Source organism: Podarcis cretensis, assembly GCF_951804945.1.
Source record: "Podarcis cretensis genome assembly, chromosome: 7".
NCBI lineage: Eukaryota > Metazoa > Chordata > Lepidosauria > Squamata > Lacertidae > Podarcis > Podarcis cretensis.
Genome location: NC_137176.1, coordinates 54,698,719 through 54,719,172, shown reverse-complemented (window position 1 = coordinate 54,719,172; position 20,454 = coordinate 54,698,719). Strand labels below are relative to the sequence as shown.

The following is a 20,454-nucleotide window of genomic DNA, read 5'->3' as shown; positions in this document are numbered from 1 at the left end:
TCACATCTACTTGATAACTAGTCTTCTCAGCAGCAGAGAACAAATTGCTAAATAAGTATTGTCATGCCACTAGCTTCTGAAGAAAATTAAAAGGATGTGTATTGATCACGGAAACAATAAGCATAGCAAAGATGTCACCCTCCCACCCCCCAAATTGACAGTTCACTGTGAAGAAATGTAACAGGCTATGCTGTGGGATTTAAAAATAAAATCAGCTGTAGCAAAGCACAGCTGTGAGAAATTAAGTACCATTTATGCAGCCCTATGATGTTTCTGTAAGCTGCCCCTCCTAAATGTTACATTATCTGAGGAACTGCACTGAATCATCATTATGCTCAATTCTTGAGTAGAAGTTTGCTAGGGGCAGAATTTTTCACAACTTTTGCCTTAAAAAAAAAAAAAGGATTGAAGTTAGTTTTTAAAATCTTTGGCACCCCATTCCCCCCATCCCAGTATTTGTTATATTTACTACTTCCTATTCACTAACATATTAGATTCTCATTCCTCTGCAGAGAGTACTCTCAGAGAGTGTTTTTTATTGGAAGGTGTATTCCTTCCAATACTATCTGCTGCCTTGTGTGGCACCTAAAATGAACTTGCAGAATCTGATTTACAAAGAAACAACCTACATGCAAATCCACCTACTTACAAATCTTTGGTGGCTTAAGTTTTTTACTCACTGATATCATTTGGCATAATTAATGGCAACCCAAACATAATAACTCAACGAGCCATTATAAGCAACTTATTATGGATGGAAATGTACCGTATTTTTCGCCCCATAGGACGCACCGCCCCATAGGACGCACCTAGGTTTTTTTTGGGGGGGGGAATAAAGGGAAAAAAATTTATTCCCCCCCCAGGCATGGGGGCTGGTGCGGGGGAAGCCTGAGCTTCCCCCGACCTCAGCCCCCAGAACAGGCTGCTGTCCCAAGCCTTGCGCGCCCGGCGGGACTTCCTGCAGGGCGTGCGAGGCTTGCCGACATCTGCCCGTAGCAGGGGGCAGGCTCCGCAGCTCGCCCCCTGCTTCAGGCTGCAGGCTGCCGCCCCAAGCCTCGCGCGCCTGGCGGGACCTCCCGCCGGGCACGCGAGGCTTGTGGATAGCTTCCTGAAGCCTGGAGAGCGAAAGGGGTCGGTGCGCACCGATGCCTCTTGCTCTCCAGGCTTCAGCGAAAGCCTGCATTCGCCCCATAGGACGCACACACATTTCCCCTTCATTTTTGGAGGGGAAAAAGTGCATCCTATAGGGCGAAAAATACGGTATATATTTGAGAGTGTTTGTGTATTCATTTAAAATAGAAAAGATTATCATGTATGCATTATCACCTATATGAATATGAAGCCCAGCCAAATGGCCTGGGAATCATAATCATAATTATAATGTGGTTAGTCTACCTCTAAGATTTACTAAGTTTTTAGCAAAACTAAGGTAGCTCACATTCAAAACATATCTGAAACAACTTGACATGCAGAAGTTGTTAGGTTTTTTTTTAATGGGGGGGGAATTATGTTGATATGCATGGCTATCAGAAATATTGCTAGAATGGAGCATTATTTTAAATCCAGGAGATCTTTGGAGACTTTTGTTGGAAGCTACCCAGAGTGGCTGGGGAAACCCAGCCAGATGGGCGGGGTATAAATAAGTTGTTGTTGTTGTTGTTGTTGTTGTTGTTGTTGTTGTTGTTGTCATCATTAAAAATAGTTCAAGTAGAAGGCTTGGAACAATCTTAAGAGGAATTTATGTCCCATTCTGAAAGAAAAGTGTGTAGTGTCATGTATATCAGTCTTTTCCTGTACAAGGCACTGGCATACAATTAGTAATATGTATGTTCACTAAGAAGTCTTTCTTAAAAGGACAATTATTAAGGATATCCTAGAGCAAAACGATTCACAGAATAAAGGTGAAGGAACTGGGCTATACTATTGCCAGGGTACATCGCAACTACAAGCATACTGTTTCTGTGGTATAGTGTCTGCAGCAAGAATGGCTGTATTTGTAAATCTACTAGACAGAAGAATATACCACTTCAGAATGAGCATATACTGCTTCTAGCCAGCATATGACATTTTGTACTTTATTATGCCCATATTTAAAGAAATGCAATAATGTTATTAAATAAAGTTTTTGAAGATGAGATTTTGGAATTTTATAAAAGGAGATTGTTAGATCAATAGACATTTGGGCTGTACAGTGGAGTCAGCTGAGTCCTTCGCCAAAGCGGGTCTATTTTGGAGGGACTTGGGGTAGAATGATTTGGTTTCAGACAGCCATGAATTGTATATGCAATCAGGAACCCTGCCTTTAATAAAGTCTTAAATGGCAGTAAGAATAAACTTTTAATAATGTCTGAAAATGGCCATGAGAATAAGCAATTACAACAGAATGGAATCTAGGTTGAATGTCAAATTCACAGAATCCTTGGTAATATCATGTCATGTGCTTCTTTTGACCTGGCAACACAATGAAAGTTGCAAATTGTTACTAAAGATGGATCCTGGCACTGATGTCACACAGCCTAGTTGGTAAGCAAGCTCTTTGGGTAACTATCAGCAACTATCAGCTTTGGCTCATTTTGGTTAGCCCTCTTTACTAACCCCAATGTTCATCCCATGCTTCCAGCCTGGTAGCATATCTCCAGATGTGCCAATTTTTTTGTTGACCTGGCAGCATCATGTCTTGTTTTGTACTGTGGAATAAGAGCTCACTCTTCAACCTAAATGCTACACTGTCTCCACTTAAAAACACAGAATTATAGAACTGTAGAGTTGGAAGGGACCCTGGGAGTCATCAAATCCAACTTGCGTTCATTGATCCAGAATGAAGGTAAAAAAAGCACATTGCCTCTCATGATTACAACATAAAGGCTGCTAGCATTTACCACCCATACATACAGGGAACTGCATTTCTGGTCTGGATTTCCCCTTTAAACCCTGGCCTTTTTGTGCAGGAAAATTGGATTATTTAAGTTTGTTAAATCCAAAACACATTAATAACAGCTTGGCAGAAGCTTGATGTATTTCTCCTTTGCTTTCTTTTAGCCCCCATTAAAAATAAATTATTCTTAGGTCTTTACTTCAGTATACAGTGGTGCCCCGCAAGACGAATGCCTCGCAAGACGGAAAACTCGCTAGACGAAAGAGTTTTCTGTTTTGGAGGTGCTTCGCAAAACAAATTTCCTATGGGCTTGCTTCGCAAGACGAAAATGTCTTGCGAGTTCCTGCGGGTTTTTTCCCCCCTTCCCCCAAGCCGCCAAGCCGCTTATCCGCTAAGCCGCTAAAAGCCGCTAAAAGCCGCTAAAAGCCACTAAACCACTAATAGCGCTAATCCACTAAGCCGTCAATGGGCTTGCTTCGCAAGACGAAAAAACCGCTAGACGAAGAGACTCGCGGAACGGATTCTTTTCGTCTTGCGAGGCACCACTGTATATAGCATTAGGTTGCATATATGCATACAGTTTTATCTGTACATATTAATTAAGACCAACAAATAAATAAATCCTTACCTTGGAGGGCCTGAAGAGTACGTGTCTGTACAACAATGCAGAGCTGGAGGACCAGTTGTGGGGCACTTTCTAGAAATGTAGCAAGCAAATGCAGCATACTCACATCTGCATATTCATAGACCATTTTCCAATAAAAGCGCCATCTGTCACTATCACCACTCCGTCTACTTCGGATGCCCAAGTAGATAGTGTGAAAATACCTAAAAAGAAGTGAATGAAAGGTATTTCAAAGGATGGTATTTTTACTCTAATGTAACACTAATATACTCTCTGCATGCATGTATTTGTAAAGTGTAGATTGCAAGATCATGGAGAGGGAGCAGACTGCAAGATTAAATTAATGTTTAATTCAAAATCAGAATAGTTTAGTAAAGCCTTTGACTTAAGCTACCAATGAGATCGGCCAAAGGAACCCTCTTCTGTACATGCACTGGGAGGAGTCTATTCCAAAAACTAGAAAAAAGATCAAACAAGTGTACACTTTTACAGACCAGTCTCATCACTGAAGTATTATTATAAAAGTTGGCTAGAAAACTCATCAGGTAAATATGAACACTAAAGCAATTTTTAATCCACCAAATACCCAACAACTAGGCTGTAGTCCTAAGCACGTTTTTCTGCGAGTAAGCCCTTTGAATTTAGTGAGGCTTACTTCTGCATAGACATGCATAGGATTGAACTCAACGAATAATTTCAATTATTCTGAAACGGCTTTTAGTTTTCTTCTCAGGCTGTAAGGATGTAAACCTCAGTGGGGCAGTAAGGGGGGGAAATTGATGTTCTGTTCCCTGTCAGCCAGCCTTCCCAGATTCATGTGCTGGGTTTTCGGAAAGGAGCCGCAAGGCTCTGGCAGGGTCCTAGAGGGCTCTGGCCTCTTTCCCAAAGCTGGCGAAGTGCTAAGTAGGCTTTGGGAAGGAGGTGGGAAGGTGCCCCTTTGGCTCGGCATACTGCACAGGGAAAACCTGTTGCACTGCCCTAAATCACCCATGTGCTCAATATGGATCGGTCTTGTGTAGCCTGGCCCAGAATTAATCTGGAGTTGCCAGATCTTTCAATAAATTATTGACTTTCAACTTCTTCACCAAATTATATACTATGCCTATGAGATGCTCTCTTCAACATTTTTATAGCAAGATGTTACTAAATAAATATGCTACATAGTAGTAGATAGAGTAGTAGAAAGACAACCTACTTTGCTTTCTTACAAGTCAAGCAAATGGTGTACTATGACCATTTGCTTGATTTGAAATTGCTATGAAGATACAGTTGACTAGAACAACATTTGCATTCTACAGAAAAATAGAAATGTACTGATTTCATGCCTCATACGCTCTGATATTTATGACAGCCACCCAAGTCAAGAGAGGGCAATTGCTTATAATATATAACATATTGAAACATTTATGAAAAGATCAAATATTACTAATGGCTTGTTACAGATACAGGAGACGCTTATTCCAATGTCTAATTTGCTTCCTGCACCAAACAGTACATTAAACAATTTAGCTACACCATAAACAGTTACTCTTTCTACCATCTCATAAGTACAGAGAATAAAAATCTCTACAGCTGGGATTTAAAAATAAAAAGTAAACAGCAATTCAGGTAAGTGGTGTTTTTTTTCCAGTTGCCTAGCTACCAGGAAAAAAAACTATGCTGTATTTTTAGCTCAATGGAGCTGACTGTTTAAATAAAGATATATTGTCCTATTTTCTTTCCGAAGTATTTGCTTATTAGCTGTACCTGAATATAAAAGTGTGGGGGAGTTAAAAAATGAACACAACTTACCATAAATAAGTAAATATATCTATACTAGAGAACCAGTTTTATTGGCATCTTAAACACTTGGTATTATAACCTTCAATCTAAATTGAAGCTGAAAAAAATGTTAGTGTTATATATAAACAGGAAATGTACCCATGAAAATGATCTGTGACAAAGAATGACCCAAAATTTGTAGGAGTATCACATTCACAACATTCCTGGCAATTAAGCAACATAGAACTAGACTATGTTTTCTTTCACTATTAAGAGGATTATACTGAAAAAATAAAAGTTTGTTCTTTGTCTAGAACAACTCCCACCACAACCCCACTCTTCTGGGTTAAAACCTCTGCAGGCAGAAGTGACCAACTAGAACACGCAAGCTTCAGGATCTGAAAATAATAAGTGGAATAAAATTCTAAGATTCTATGACCTCTGGTTTCACAAAAGAGTTATGGTGCTTATAAATTCCACCAAGGCACCAAAGAAAGTATGGAAATAGTGAGCTACCAGTCTTAACTTCAACACTATGGAAATTGAAGCAAACCGCAAACCAAAAACCCACACATTTGATTTGACTGTCTCACACACTGTTCTCACTGACAGTTTAGCCTTCAGCCCCAATCCTCTTCCTCTGGACATCATTGACACTGGGGTGGATTGGGGGAGGTTTGTGGCCTGTTGTAAGAACAAGCCTAATGAATCACACCAAAGGCATTTCTAGATGCCTTGCATAATCTTTCTGAAAAACATATTACCTGTTTGATCAGTTTTGTATTATGTGCTTGGAATCATCTGTGGAGAAATGCTGTGGGTAGGGGGAGCCACTAGGCAGAGTGAGTGGGCAAGACATTTGAAGGAGAAGAGAAATCCAGCATTTCAGGTCTGCTTCACCTGATCCTAACATGGTACTCTGAATAATCAAGCTACCCTCCCCCCATAAGTCTTACAATGCTGCTATTTAATGATCCTGAATGAGGAGACTGACTTCGCTTGTGCCACCAAGATTTGAAAGGACGATAAAGGTAGAGCTTTTTTCCCCAGACACAGACTTGAGGTTCAGGAAAGAGCTGTTGCTGTTGTTTTTAGGGATTTCATCCCCCAGTCCAGGCTCCCTATCAGATTGGGTGCACACTTTAAGTATCTGTACCTGGTTCTGAGAACAAGGGACAAGGTAGGGCTGCTGTTGGTGTAGTAATCATCCTGCAAACAGCACACATGATACAAATCAGTAAAAGGGAAAAATGTAACCCAAAATGATGTTGTGCATGACCAAGAACATGGTCAGAAACAGATAACTTCACCTTCAATGCAGAAGCTTTTAACTGCTAGAACTGTGCCATTTCCCCTCAGTTTTTAGCCAGACTATATCTCTTACCAATAAATTCTCAGTGAACTCCACCCCCCAATGAATATAAGAAATTATCTTGATGCTATGAAAAACAAAAAAAAATATGAATGTGTCATAATGGCAGGATGCTGAAAAGGATGCTGAAACTATGCAGCTGCATACAAATAGGTCTAGTCACTGCCATCATGCAGAAAGTGCCACATTTCATTATGCAGTGGAGGTTACCCGGTGACAGACACACATTATAATACCTAGAAGTGGCCTGCTGTATCTAGCTTATAGAATTGGAAATGAATGGGGGGCGGGTATTTTAACTTGCTATAATTATTTCTTGTTTTATTTTACTAGAAATCAGTGCTCTTGGATTTTCTGTCACCTGAGACCGAAAAACCCCAATATTTACTAACTAGAAAACCAAGTACTGTCAGTAGCATGCTGAACCTAGCAGTATGTCATCCATAGAAGAAAGCAGTCGGAGGAGCGTAGGTGCTCTCAGGGATATACAAAAGAATGGCTCACATGACACTTGCTATCCCCCAGCTCTCAATGTTACTTCACAGAAACATAACCTCCCTACTTTTTTTTGTTAGGTATTCAATAATGAAAAATGTGTTTTAGCGGGAGAGGGTCTGAAGGGTTAGGTTGCATCATTCAATTCAACGATGAATTTGTAAGCTAATGGCATCAGCTATGCTCCACAGATGATTTACCAGGGAAAACCCTTGAATTTCTACTTGAACAATGAACTGTAAGCTGTTTCTCTGTCTTGTGATGGTAATAAATATTGTATATTGTGTGTCCCCCCCCCTTGCTAGACACTCCTTTTAGGCCACATTATCTTTGCAACAGTAGACATCTAGCCATTCATGATTTTATTTGCTAAAATCCACAAGTTTCTACTAAAAGAAAAAGTTCCTGATGTGCTTTCTTAGTATCATGTACTATTAAATGCTTTTGCAATATCCACAAGCGGATTTAGGAGGATGAGCGACCTGGATCATAGACTCGTCTTAAAAGACAGATCCAAAAAGGAGATAATTATCCACAAGAGGAGCTTTGCTCAAGTCCATCAAGTCCGGCCCTAGGATTTTAAGACTGTAGACCTGACACAGTGGCTAATACCAGGATAAACATATGTTCCAAATATATCATCTTTATGGCTTCTGGTTCCACTCTGCCTTAATGGAGGCAGCCCTCACTTGAAGGTGAAGGAAAAACAAGGATGATTGAGGGGAAATCATCCCTGCAAATTCCCCCCAGGGATGGGGGGAATGGGCTACACTCACAGCTTGTCTCGGTACCTGGCTCTCACTCCGGCTTGGAATGCGGGGGGCAGGGAGGTGCTGAGTGCAAAAGCACTTCACCTGGTGAAAACCCTCCAATGCAGCCATTAGGAAGCAGAGGTTCTTCTGTTAATTAGAGCTTAATTGGACTAAAGAACAGGTGTATGCTAGAAGAGATGAAATCACAAACTGAGGAACAAACCAACTGCAAGGACTTTAAGGTATGAATTTGAGATAAGACTTCATTCGGTGCAAAAGACGGTGGGGAGGAGGGGAGCCTACAGTTTATTTAAAATTTTCTTTTCTGCATTTATGTTTCAACAACCCTCCTCTGAATATTAGTTCAAATTATATTTGAACAAGTGAGGATGGAAGAAATTGGATTATAAATATGGAATAAAACATGAAAAGGAACTGTGTGTGTATAAAAAAGGGAAAAGAGGGGGAAGCTCTACTTTGCAAAAGGTTTACGATGAAAACTTAGAGCTCACTCTTTCCCATCCTTTATGATCTACGAACTGAACTGAATAAAGCTAAGAGGACTTGGAATTTAATTTAATTGGAAGGATAACTGGCTGTATATCTTTAGCTGGAAGGAAGGATGAAAGGAGTCTGTGATCTGTCAAGGAATTGATAAGGTTCTTTATTGAGTCATCTGCAGTTCGACAGACTGCTCTTCTTCCCAGCCTGAGAGGAAAAATGGTGAAAGCAGTTTATATACTGGGACAGAGCGACTTTTGCAGCAGTTGTTAAAGTTCTCTGTGCAAAACAATGAAGCACGGGACGGGGGAATGAAGAAATTTCTGGAACAACAATGGGATATCAGCTCTGCCCAAGGGACGACGTGTTACAGCAACAATCGGAGTAAAGACAGACATAACATCTTACAAGGGCAGAAAAAAATACCATGGACAGAATAATTGCCACACACAGGAAGAACAAGGATATAGTTTGAGTTCCTCACTTGAAGATTCATAAATCATTTAATGTGTCAACACGAATAGAAGTTATTAATATTGCAGTTGCTGTATAAGGGATTATTATTATGACCGGGATGTAATTGAAACTAGTAAGATTTTGTAATGCAGAATTAAAGAAAATAATTAAATCATCAAATCTAGCATGCTGGGGGCCACTTTAACTAAATTATATAATTCAGTATTTGAATGATTGGTATTAATAATTGCATTATAAATTGGAATTGTTATAATGAGGCTATTATTGGACTGTAATTGAAAACTAATAAAATTTATTATATAAAAAACAAATATTATCTTTATAATACTGAGCCACTTTTAAAATATATTTATATAGGATATATCCATGCTCTAAATACTTTGCTAATTGATAAAATTTCTACTCTGCCATTCTGTAAAACACATCAAATATCTTACAGTGCCCTGGTTTGCACACAACACTAATCCATGGTGGACATAAACCAACAACAAACCACAGCTTGAAGGCATAATTTGTTCATGCTTAATAAACCAGAATTAAGATGCTGGGCCAGGTTTGGAAGATTAAATTAATTAACAATTGCAATGATACTGAATATCTGAAAAAGACTAAACCTGAAATCCGATAGTGGGGTTTACAACTTCAATAAAATATTGGAGGGGGCCTAGATAAACTGAGCCCTGCATAACTGATCACAAGATGCAGTGCACACACTTTTTTTTTTAATGAGGCAATTGCTTTTTGTGCTGGTCCCGGGGGGAAGGTTACCGTTGGCGTGGTCAAAGTCCGGTCCTGGGTCACGAGTCTGGAAACAGTTCACAAAGAGCGAGGCGGGGTCCGAAGCAGGAAGCCAGGCGTGGATGGGAACTCTGGAAGGACAGGTCTGGGTCCGGGCAGAAGCAGGTATTCAACGACGTTGCTCCCACAACCTGGGACCGGGCTGACTGGCCTTTATCTTCTCTGAGGCCAGGGGCAGTCCCAGCCCCCAGGAGACCCGCCTCTCCTGGCCTTAAGGCGAGCACTCCTCCTGGGAGAAACCAGTTCCCTCCGCCTCTCTGCCCTGAGCCTCTGCAGCTCAGGAGAGGCTGGAGGGTTACTGGACCCAGGGGGAGACTCACCTTCCCCTGACATGGCTGGGAGAGGCGCACCTGTAGGCACTGTGTCCTCAATCACCTCCGGAGCCAGAGTGGAATCACCTGGTGCCTGCTCCTGAGGATCCGGCACAGGTGCAGGCACTTCAGATCCAAGGCCCTGCCCCAGCTCAGCCGGCCCTGGAGGCGGGGACTCCTGTGCAGGCTGGGATTCCTCCGGTTCAGCCTCTGAATCGGATTCCCAGGCCATCACACTTTTATTTAAAGATTGTCAAGAAACACAAATTCCAAAAGCATCTATTCATACAGATTTCATTTGTTTGGGTAGACACAATAGGGATTAAGAAATCCCCTCTAGTGCCGTTGCTGAGTACTTACCGTATTTTTTGCTCTATAAGACTCACTTTTCCCCTCCTAAAAAGTAAGGGGAAATGTGTGTGCGTCTTATGGAGTGAATGCAGGTTGCACAGCTATCCCAGAAGCCAGAACAGTAAGAGGGATTGCTACTTTCACTGCTCAGTGATCCCTCTTGCTGTTCTGGCTTCTGAGATTCAGAATATTTTTTTTCTTGTTTTCCTCCTCCAAAAACTAGGTGCATCTTGTGGTCTGGTGCGTCTTATAGAGTGAAAAATACGGTAAGTGCGTCTACATTCCCACCTCCAGAGACAAAAGGCAATGATGGCTATATAGTTATACTGCAGATGGACATTCATTTTAAGAAATGAATCATAAGAACAGAAACAAACAGCAAAGGTTGTTGCTTATCTATCCTTCCAGCTGCACGAAACATCTGTATTATGACAAAAAGAATTACTGGAATGAAGATCACAGATCACCATGTTAGCATGCAATGAAGCTGAAAAGACTTCAACCAATTCCTTGAAATTTAGGAGAAAGGATTCCAAGTAAATTTGTTAATTCCCCCACTTCTGTGACCAGCAGCATCACCACTGGATCTCATCATCCTGGTCAGCAGCACTGATGGTGGTGGGAAGATAGCTCCATGACACCACACTGGTTGCTCTTGGCTATGCTGTTAGTGAAATGTCATATCTAGGTTGTCTCCACAACCTATTTCTCTGCATATCTCAATAACATTTCATGTGGCTGCAGCTGAGAGACAGGTGAGACAGTATTCATCAGTTCAGCTGTGGCCAACTGCCATTTGGTTCCTCTTCTCACAGGCCTGCCAGATCAGTGGCTACTCTGCCTGGTCATTACATATTACAGTGCTGCATCCATCTAAGTTTTGTTTAAGAGAGGACCCACTGAAATTAGTGAATCTAAAGGAGAATGTTAGCCGCTTTGAGACTCCTGAAGGGGAGTGAAAGGCGGGATATCAAATCCAAACTCTTCTTCTTCTTCTTCTTCTTCTTCTTATGTTCATTAATTTCAGTGGGCCTACTCTGAGTAGGACAAACACTGGATACAACCATCCATATATATATATATATATATATATATATATTGTTGTTGTTTAGTCGTTTAGTCGTGTCCGACTCTTCGTGACCCCATGGACCAGAGCACGCCAGGCCCTCCTGTCTTCCACTGCCTCCCGCAGTTTGGTCAGACTCATGTTTGTAGCTTCGAAGACACTATCCAACCATCTCGTCCTCTGTCGTCCCCTTCTCCTTGTGCCCTCCATCTTTCCCAACATCAGGGTCTTTTCCAGGGAGTCTTCTCTTCTCATGAGGTGGCCAAAGTATTGGAGCCTCAGCTTCACGATCTGTCCTTCCAGTGAGCACTCAGGGCTGATTTCCTTAAGAATGGATCGGTTTGTTCTTCTTGCAGTCCATGGGACTCTCAAGAGTCTCCTCCAGCACCATAATTCAAAGGAATCAATTCTTCGGCGATCTGCCTTCTTTATGGTCCAGCTCTCGCTTCCATACATCACTACTGGGAAAACCATAGCTTTTACTATACGGACCTTTGTTGGCAAGGTGATGTCTCTACATATATATATATATATATATATATATATGCCTCCATTTCCTAGCGTTCCTCTCAGCTCCTAATCAATTTTTCTTTGCTGTTATATTTATTTGTATCTTGCTCATTATATAGTTAGTAGGAATATGCTGTTCTCTTAAGTCTTTGCACAGTGCTTAGGAAACTTGGGTGTCTTCTAAATAATGATCATGATTACAACTATAACAGTATAATAGGTCTACAAAGCTATGCTCCATTGAACTCAGATTGTCATCCAAGAAAATGTGCACAGAATCAAGCTGCACTTTGGATTTTCTCCCCCCCACACACACACCTTTACTTTTTTTTAAAAAAACTTGTTTTTGTTAGCATGTACAAGAAATGCAATTTACTCTTTGTCAAAGATCACAAATTTGCTAATTATGTATACACACCTTCAGCATAAAAATGGTTTGCAGTGATTCAAAGCAAGTATAAAAGAAGTGGAAGCTGGTAAAAATGGAGATAGGTTTGCTGTAGTTTGCAGCAGAGATGAGTGAACTTGGCTAGTTTCGGGCTAAAAACTTTAACAAAAGATGAGACTCCTCATGTAATGCTTCTCTTACTTAAGATAGAAGGTGTGGTTATTCCACATCTGAATGTTCCCCTTATTAGAGATGAGACTTTCAATGGCCCACAGCAAGAATATTATTGACCCAAAAATGGAGCAAGAAGAATTACCAATGAAAGAAGAATGGTGGATGAAACTGATGGACTATGCAGAATTAGACAAACTAATGGGAAGAGTTTGAAGCCTGTGGGACCAGAGATTCTTAGAAGACTGGAGTAAATATACGAACTATTTGAAAAGTAATTGTAAAGAACAGATTATGCTAGTAGAACTGCAAGAAGTTTTGTAAGGAGGATTATTTGAAATATTGCAAGAAAGACTATGAGGAAAATTATTAGTTAATGATAATTAAGTGTAATAGGGAAATTAAGAAATGCAGAATAAGTGATAAAGAATGAAAAATCATCAGAAGTGTCGACTGAAGTCTAAAGCATTGTATAAGATAAAACGTTATGTTATATGATTGTTGGAAATGATACGTTAAAAAACCCGAGAGAGAGAGAGAGAGAGAGAGAGAGAGAGAGAGAGAAACTTTCAATGGCCCAAGCAGACATAAGAACTTCCTGAACAGGGGCCAATGCTGATTTCAGCCCCTATTTCATGGGCTTCATTTAAGCTAGGTTCATTGCTGGGCCCTGTAGCATTTTCAGATGCTACAGTTGAGTATGCTTACAGCTCAGGTTGAGCCTGGAGCCTAGTTATCACTGCCAGTCTTCAGGTCACTATCTCCTTGGGCTCCTATTAATTTCCAGAGAACAAATGCGTGAAACACAATGCACAGTCTCAAAGCTATTGAATTTTATTCTCTCTTGAATATGCTGCTCATTCAAGCAATCTTAGCTAGTAGTTTTCACAGCTAAAACTAATTTCTTGTTATGGAACTTTGCACATACATAAACCCAAAGCAGTAAGATATATAGGAAAAAAATATCAGAAATATTTTTGAGATATTGCTCCATGCATGAGTGGTGAGCCTCTATACAGAATATCCGAGAAAATAATTACAGCAATTATCAGCAAACATCTTGCACAAAAAGGCACACCAAAGCTCAGGTCTTTTCTGTTCAGGTTTTTTGATGCTCCGCCCAAAATATAATTAGGCAAGGGTAACAGATCATTAGAAGGGACGCAGGTGGCGCTGTGGGTTAAAGGTCGGCGGTTCGAATCCCTGCGGCGGGGTGCGCTCCCGCTGCTCGGTCCCAGCGCCTGCCAACCTAGCAGTTCGAAAGCACCTCCAGGTGCAAGTAGATAAATAGGGACCGCTTACCAGTGGGAAGGTAAACGGCGTTTCCGTGTGCGGCTCTGGCTCGCCAGAGCAGCGATGTCACGCTGGCCACGTGACCTGGAAGTGTCTCCGGACAGCGCTGGCCCCTGGCCTCTTAAGTGAGATGGGCGCACAACCCCAGAGTCTGTCAAGACTGGCCCATACGGGCAGGGGTACCTTTACCTTTACCTTTAACAGATCATTGACTAGATTAATCATTCTGATATTTCTAGAGTAGGCATAGTCTCAAGGTTCATGTAATCTGGTTAGAGAAGAGCAATGTTTCCTATTTAGGCTTCTACATTTTTATTTGGAATTTTCACATTTGTATTTAATGAAGCTTTTTTCCCCTGTGTAAATTCTTCTGTTTTAAAACATGTGATCGCTCCAAAGGCAGACAGCCTGAACTAGCAGTATGCTCCTATCAAAGGAACCTCTCGTGTTCTCATACAGAGAAGTTACACCCAAAAACCTTTCCATTCACTTCAGTGGAGTGCTGTATTCGGCTCCTTCCACAGAAGCAATACAGTATACAATAAAAAATGGGAAACCTTTCCTTGTAGATATTTTGGAAGGTGTAGTGCAAATATATATAGATATATAAAATTGTGTATTCAACGCTTCAATCTTGTGTTCATTATTGATATCAGGCATAGCTGCTGTCCATTGTCCATTGTTTTCAATAAGATCCTATTGCTACAGATATACCAGTGGTCTTCAAGCCAGTCACTGTTGAAATAAATGGTGCCCATCCAACAGCAGTGTGGGGATTTCAGTATTGTGTAGCATAGATGCTTAATGGCATGGTTAATTTTGTCCTAAGGGGTCCAATTCCAAGATGAATGTAAAGCTTACAGAATAATCCACTGGGATTCAGTCATGAGACACAAAGGGAATATTTGGTACAAATGCCCAGAAAACCAAACAATAATATTCCCAGCTGTGGTACATACATTCTTCCTCTCTCTTTAAATATTGTTGAAAATACTATTGAAAATTTCCCATTTATGATTTGCTTGTTCAGAGAAATATTTAAAAGGAAGACATTACCAATACTAACTTTAGAAGAAAATGGATCTGTACTTGTGTCCAAGGCTGCACATCACATTCGTTGAATTCAAAATTAGCTATTTGGAGTTGGGAATTGTTATTTTATTTGCTCAGACTAAAAGGTCAGCATTATTTTACCAGCTTCTTATTTTCTGTATTTAAAATGTCATCCAACATAGTTAGCCTGGGTAACATTTGTGCTTGCAACATTCCCTCTTCTGTTTCTTATTTCTGATAAGGTCTTTTATGCAAAAGGAATTCTAATTATGTTTAAGTATGGATATGGGGCTTTGAAAAAGCATCCTGTTTAAAAAGATAAAGGACAAACTTATATGTCCATCCACATCTTGTCATGCTAAAAACGTATTTTACACGGGTTACTTGTGCTTGAATGTAAATTCATTGGAATCAACACCCCTCTAGAAACCATAACCCATTTTGGAAGATTTTTAGTGCCTTTTCTATCTGAAGCTTGTTTAGATCTATAAGTTGCTTTAAGACTAATTTGTGTGAAATGTGACAGATAAATGAAATAAATGAAAATTTAAAAATAATGATTTGCTGCCATGTCTTTGAAGTCAGTACTGTTTTGCATAGTACTATAGTCTAATAATATAACATGCAGTGTAGTTCACATGATTGTGTTCATTGCAAGTCTTTTAACTAACCACATAAATTTCTGGATTTTTAAACTGCTATGATGGATGAGATCATGCTGTTGTGGGGAGAATGTCTATTACCAGCCATCATAGATCCTATTGTTTGAACACATTAAGCTTTGTAAAGGTTGACAGCAGTCAAGACTTCATTTTCTTGTCCACGTAATAATATGGCCCTAGGTGCCACTGGGGTGCCAGGGGACGCAGGTGGCGCTGTGGGTTAAAGCCTCAGCGCCTAGGACTTGCCGATCGAAAGGTCGGCGGTTCGAATCCCTGCGGCGGGGTGCGCTCCCACTGCTCGGTCCCAGCGCCTGCCAACCTAGCAGTTCGAAAGCACCTCCGGGTGCAAGTAGATAAATAGGGACCGCTTACCAGCGGGAAGGTAAACGGTGTTTCCGTGTGCGGCTCTGGCTCGCCAGAGCAGCGATGTCACACTGGCCACGTGACCCAGAATTGTCTCCGGACAGCGCTGGCCCCTGGCCTCTTAAGTGAGATGGGCGCACAACCCCAGAGTCTGTCAAGACTGGCCCGTACGGGCAGGGGTACCTTTACCTTTACCTTTAGGTGCCACTGTGTCAATAATCCTACTGATGAGAGGTGTGAATAATACTTAACAGCTAAATATGTGCACAACTTAATTCACCTCACAGTCTAGTTCCTCAGGTTACCAGGGCTGGTGCTGGGATAGGAACGGTTGCTTCAGCCATGCAGCAGCTCCAGCTAACAGCTTGTATAGGATGTGGTGGTTTAACCTGTGCCTGGCTGTGTCAGGTCCTGATCTGAACAGATATTTACATGCAATTTCCTTCCTCCCAAGTAACCTCATATGCAGCTACCTGGGCCCTTTAGTTCTGATGTCCCTGTCTGGATCACCCTTTCCTCTGCTCCTGTCACCATGGAAAAGATAAAACAGGGGAACTAGCCAGAAATCCAGGGACCTGGTTGGGGCAAGCCTCCAGTCCAGGGGCAAGGATTTCTTAATCTGATGGCTCCTTAGTGCTATTGGCAATGTGGAGCTCTGCTAGAGGGTCCTGTTCCACTCGCTGCTCACCTGATGAGGTCTCAGGTTTGAGATATGGGTAAGACAGAAGCCTGACACACAGCCAAAGGGTGAAAGCAGAAATCATATAATACTGTAACAATTTAGCTTGATGTTCCACCTTTATTGTGTAAGATTCTTAACAGATGCCTGCTTACTTAACTGGAAGTCAGGTAATTAAAGAAAAAAAGCACTCTGTACAAAGATTCTGGTCTCATAAATATGGTAGAGTGGCTAACCTGTTGCTATTCAGATCTTCTTAATGGGAGTTGTATTCCCACCACATCTGTTGTGGTCACAGAGGTCAACCATAAAATAGAAGAAGACTAAGCTGCTAATACTTGCCTTCTCAAACTCCTGTGTTATGGTACTCAGTTGTTTTCCCTATGCTACCACTTGTGAATGCAAGTGTCTAGTGGATGACATAACCTTCCCATTATCTTGCACACATGCATGGTTGATGTGTAATCATTTTTACCACATCTCAAACTTTGTAGCATTGCCATGAATCCTAGGGGGTAGCATCCTACAGGTTTGCCACATTATGTAATGCTTGGAACGCTGATTATTTCTTTTCAACTTTATTGCTGAGAGTGCACAGGAACTAGGCTGATACACTGATGTTAACACACCACAAACATAGCAGGACCACTGAATTTCTTGTCCCATCACCTTTTTAATATGCTTTTGCTATGTAGGTTTTTTTGTGGTAAAAGCAATAAAAGCTGATCCTCTTCCAAAGAGCTGCTTTTGTCCTAACAGTATTTTTATGCCTGTGTTTATCTGCTTTCTAAATTTCACCCCTGCCATCTGCTTTTGAATATACAGGTCATTGTAACCTTATAATATCCTTGTGAAAAATAAGATGTAGAAAAATGGCAAACAAAGAAAACAGGCACTGACAAATGGGGGATGAGAAATAACAAAATGAGAAGAAGATGGAAAGAAATAAAAGTAAAAAAGTGTCTTCTGGATAACATGGCAAAATAGATTTATTGTTTCTTTGCTAACACTGTGTCCAAATCTTAGCCTAGTTTTAGTGGCAGATGTTTTTGACTAAAACTCCCATCATCCACAACCTGGTTTGGATGATGACAGTTGTACTCCAAGACATTTGGAGGTTACCAGGTTGAAGAAGGCTGACTTGAATCACTACTTACTTCATGTGAAATACTGGTAAGAATAAACAGACACTGTTGCATTTCCCCAAAATGAGGGGAAATGTTTTTGGGGTTTAAGATTATTTGGAAATTATGCTCTCTGCTCCAAATTCTAGACAGGGAATTGCTGCAGTTCCTATGGAAATACACGTCACACATGCTCAGACCTATTTTAAATCATTTCATCTACTGTATTTTATGAATGATCCATGACATTTTCAACAGAGTCATGGCACCATTTTAGCCCAGATTGTGTGGCATCAGTACAGAACCTTATCTTGCCCAAGGAAATCTAATGAATTCCTCGTAAATGCTGCTTATACAGTGCATCACATCTTAAGTCCTTCATTTGAAAGCTGTTCCTCTCTGCTCATTCCTCTCATTTATTGCATAGATATTGAATACTTATTAAACATGCCCCTGCTAGTTGTTTCTTTAAATTAGCTTCCTACTTAAGGTTTGATATCATTCTGAAATCCCTCAAGAACCATTCAAGCTGTAATCTGCACTCAGTATTGAATTTGCACCAGATAAATAAATTAGCTGCAAATTATGGAAGGTTCCCTTTATGCATTATTTGAGTTCACTCAGCCAAAACCACTGTAGCCCTTGGCCACTGTAAAGAACTTTGGCCTCCTCCCAATAAAATCAGCCATGAAAGAAAAAAGAAAAACCAGGCAAACTCTACGGCTTCACAACAGCTGGAATCCCAAGCAAGTCCACTGTTATAATTGCCCTTTATCTGGTCTGAAGCCAGCTCAGCCAGTTTGCTTGTGTCCTGGCTTGTATTTTTTTTTTCTTGGGCAGGTTCAAAGTTAGTCCAAGGGTCAATACTACATGTGCATCATTTAAATAAATTGATCTGCATATGAGCAATGCTTTCAAACAATCTTGGAAAGAAAGCAATCCCACCCATATTGCCACCATATAGCATAATGCTATGCGAGTTTTAAAGGCATCATTTTGCACTAGCACATTAAAAAATAGAAAGCAAATGAAAGTTTGCAACTGTTCATAATTTTCAGTTCAAGAAAAATGTGAACAACCTACTCCCAAAGTATCCTATTTCACAGAAGTTTCTATTGTGAGGACACATTGTTTTGTATCTCTGTTTGGCTCAGAGAACACACCCAGAAATCATGAATGCTATTCTCTGTTGGTAGTACAGCTGTTACACCACAAGTCCTTTGCCTTTATGGTCACATATCCAGCTCATCTCTGCTAATCGAGCATGTTGAGGCTCAACAACAGTTTCCTTGGGTCACTGAGTTCTCTCTGTTCTTGCTCATCCATCCCTAATTCTGGAAGCTGCTACAAATATGCAGTAGTATCCATACAAAACATGCATTTTCCTGAAGATTTTCATTTATATGCTAAAAGAAGAGCCACAAGCACATTAGAATATTGCAAAAAATTATCTGAAATTATGCACCTTCAATGCACATTTATGCATGGTGCCATGCATCAAGCAGTAAGTGAACACTGAAAATGAGCCATAACGTTAGCTTCCCAGTATGTGACATAATATACAGGGAAAAATCCAACAACAGAAAGTTTTAAAGATACATAAAAATGAAAAATACTCCATAAGCACTAATGTGATCCTCAAACTGACTCAAAGGTCTTCACTTTCTAATATGTAAAAATCCAAAACCTCCCACAAAATCCCTGCAAATGTACCAGTGACTTCTGACAACCAGCTATATGGAGGCATAAGACAAGGGGTGGGTGATGGGTGGACAGGAAGGAGTTTGAAGCTGGTGGGACTTGAACTTGATAAATGCTGGGCTTAGTTAAACTAGCTTTTATCACATTGATGAAATACGTTGTGATAGAAAGGAAAATTGAGGATATCTAAAACAGTTGAGGTGTGAAACCAAGTATACTGTGGGCAATAACATAGCTATGATAGAGTGGTAATAGCTTTGGTGAGGGAAAGCCACAATGCTTGTGAAATCTCTCATGCAGCCTGGGGACAGGATGCACATCCTATGAACTTGAAAGGAAATAAGACAACTATGGCTTTCCCCCCAGGGGTAAAAGTGCTGTGGTGAGGAGAACTGATTTGCTGGGGCAGAGTATTGCTTCCTCTTTTTCTTTTGAAGAAAACAGCTTGAAACAATTTGTTTTGGAAAACACACACACAAAGATCATACATTAAGAATAAAAGTACATTATAAGAGAAAATTTCAAGTAAGGTGTAAAATGAAACATCTTAAATTGATGTAGTAGTTAACTATGAACCACCCTTGTATTTATATAGTCTTCTACTTTGCTTTAAGAAGAAGAAATGTTTATTTCTACTTGTTGGAGTAACTGTACATGGGAAGGTGTCAATTTACTTCATGAACATATATCACCCCATGGATGAGCTAATCACAGGTACAAGGTCAGCCAAGCCAGTTGTTATGGTAATAGCCCAGTGCCCTAACTATGTCTTTGATTAATGCATGTCAGTTTAGCAGTGTTCATTGGTGTGAGTAGTAGGTCAGATTGTCTAGCTTGAACTGCTGGAGTTTATTTGGAGCAATGGAGATACTTTCTCCTTGTATGTATCTATACATATCTGTATTTGCAAAAGCCTATAATATATATATATATATATATATATATATATATATATATATATATATAAGACGCAGGTGGCGCTGTGGGTTAAAGCCTCAGCGCCTAGGACTTGCCGATCGAAAGGTCGGCGGTTCGAATCCCTGCGGCGGGGTGCGCTCCCGCTGCTCGGTCCCAGCGCCTGCCAACCTAGCAGTTCGAAAGCACCTCCGGGTGCAAGTAGATAAAT

The 20,454-nt window shown here is 40.6% G+C and overlaps 1 protein-coding gene across 1 annotated transcript in view; it reads right to left on the bottom strand.

Annotated features, from left to right (window-relative positions):
- XKR4 (XK related 4) overlaps nucleotides 1–20,454 on the bottom strand; it is a 137,638-nt gene that overhangs the window by 41,103 nt on the left and 76,081 nt on the right. The window contains exon 2 of the mRNA XM_079983351.1: nucleotides 3,504–3,703. Coding sequence (XP_079839477.1) covers nucleotides 3,504–3,703 — 200 coding nt within the window. The remainder of the gene's footprint in view (nucleotides 1–3,503; nucleotides 3,704–20,454) is intronic.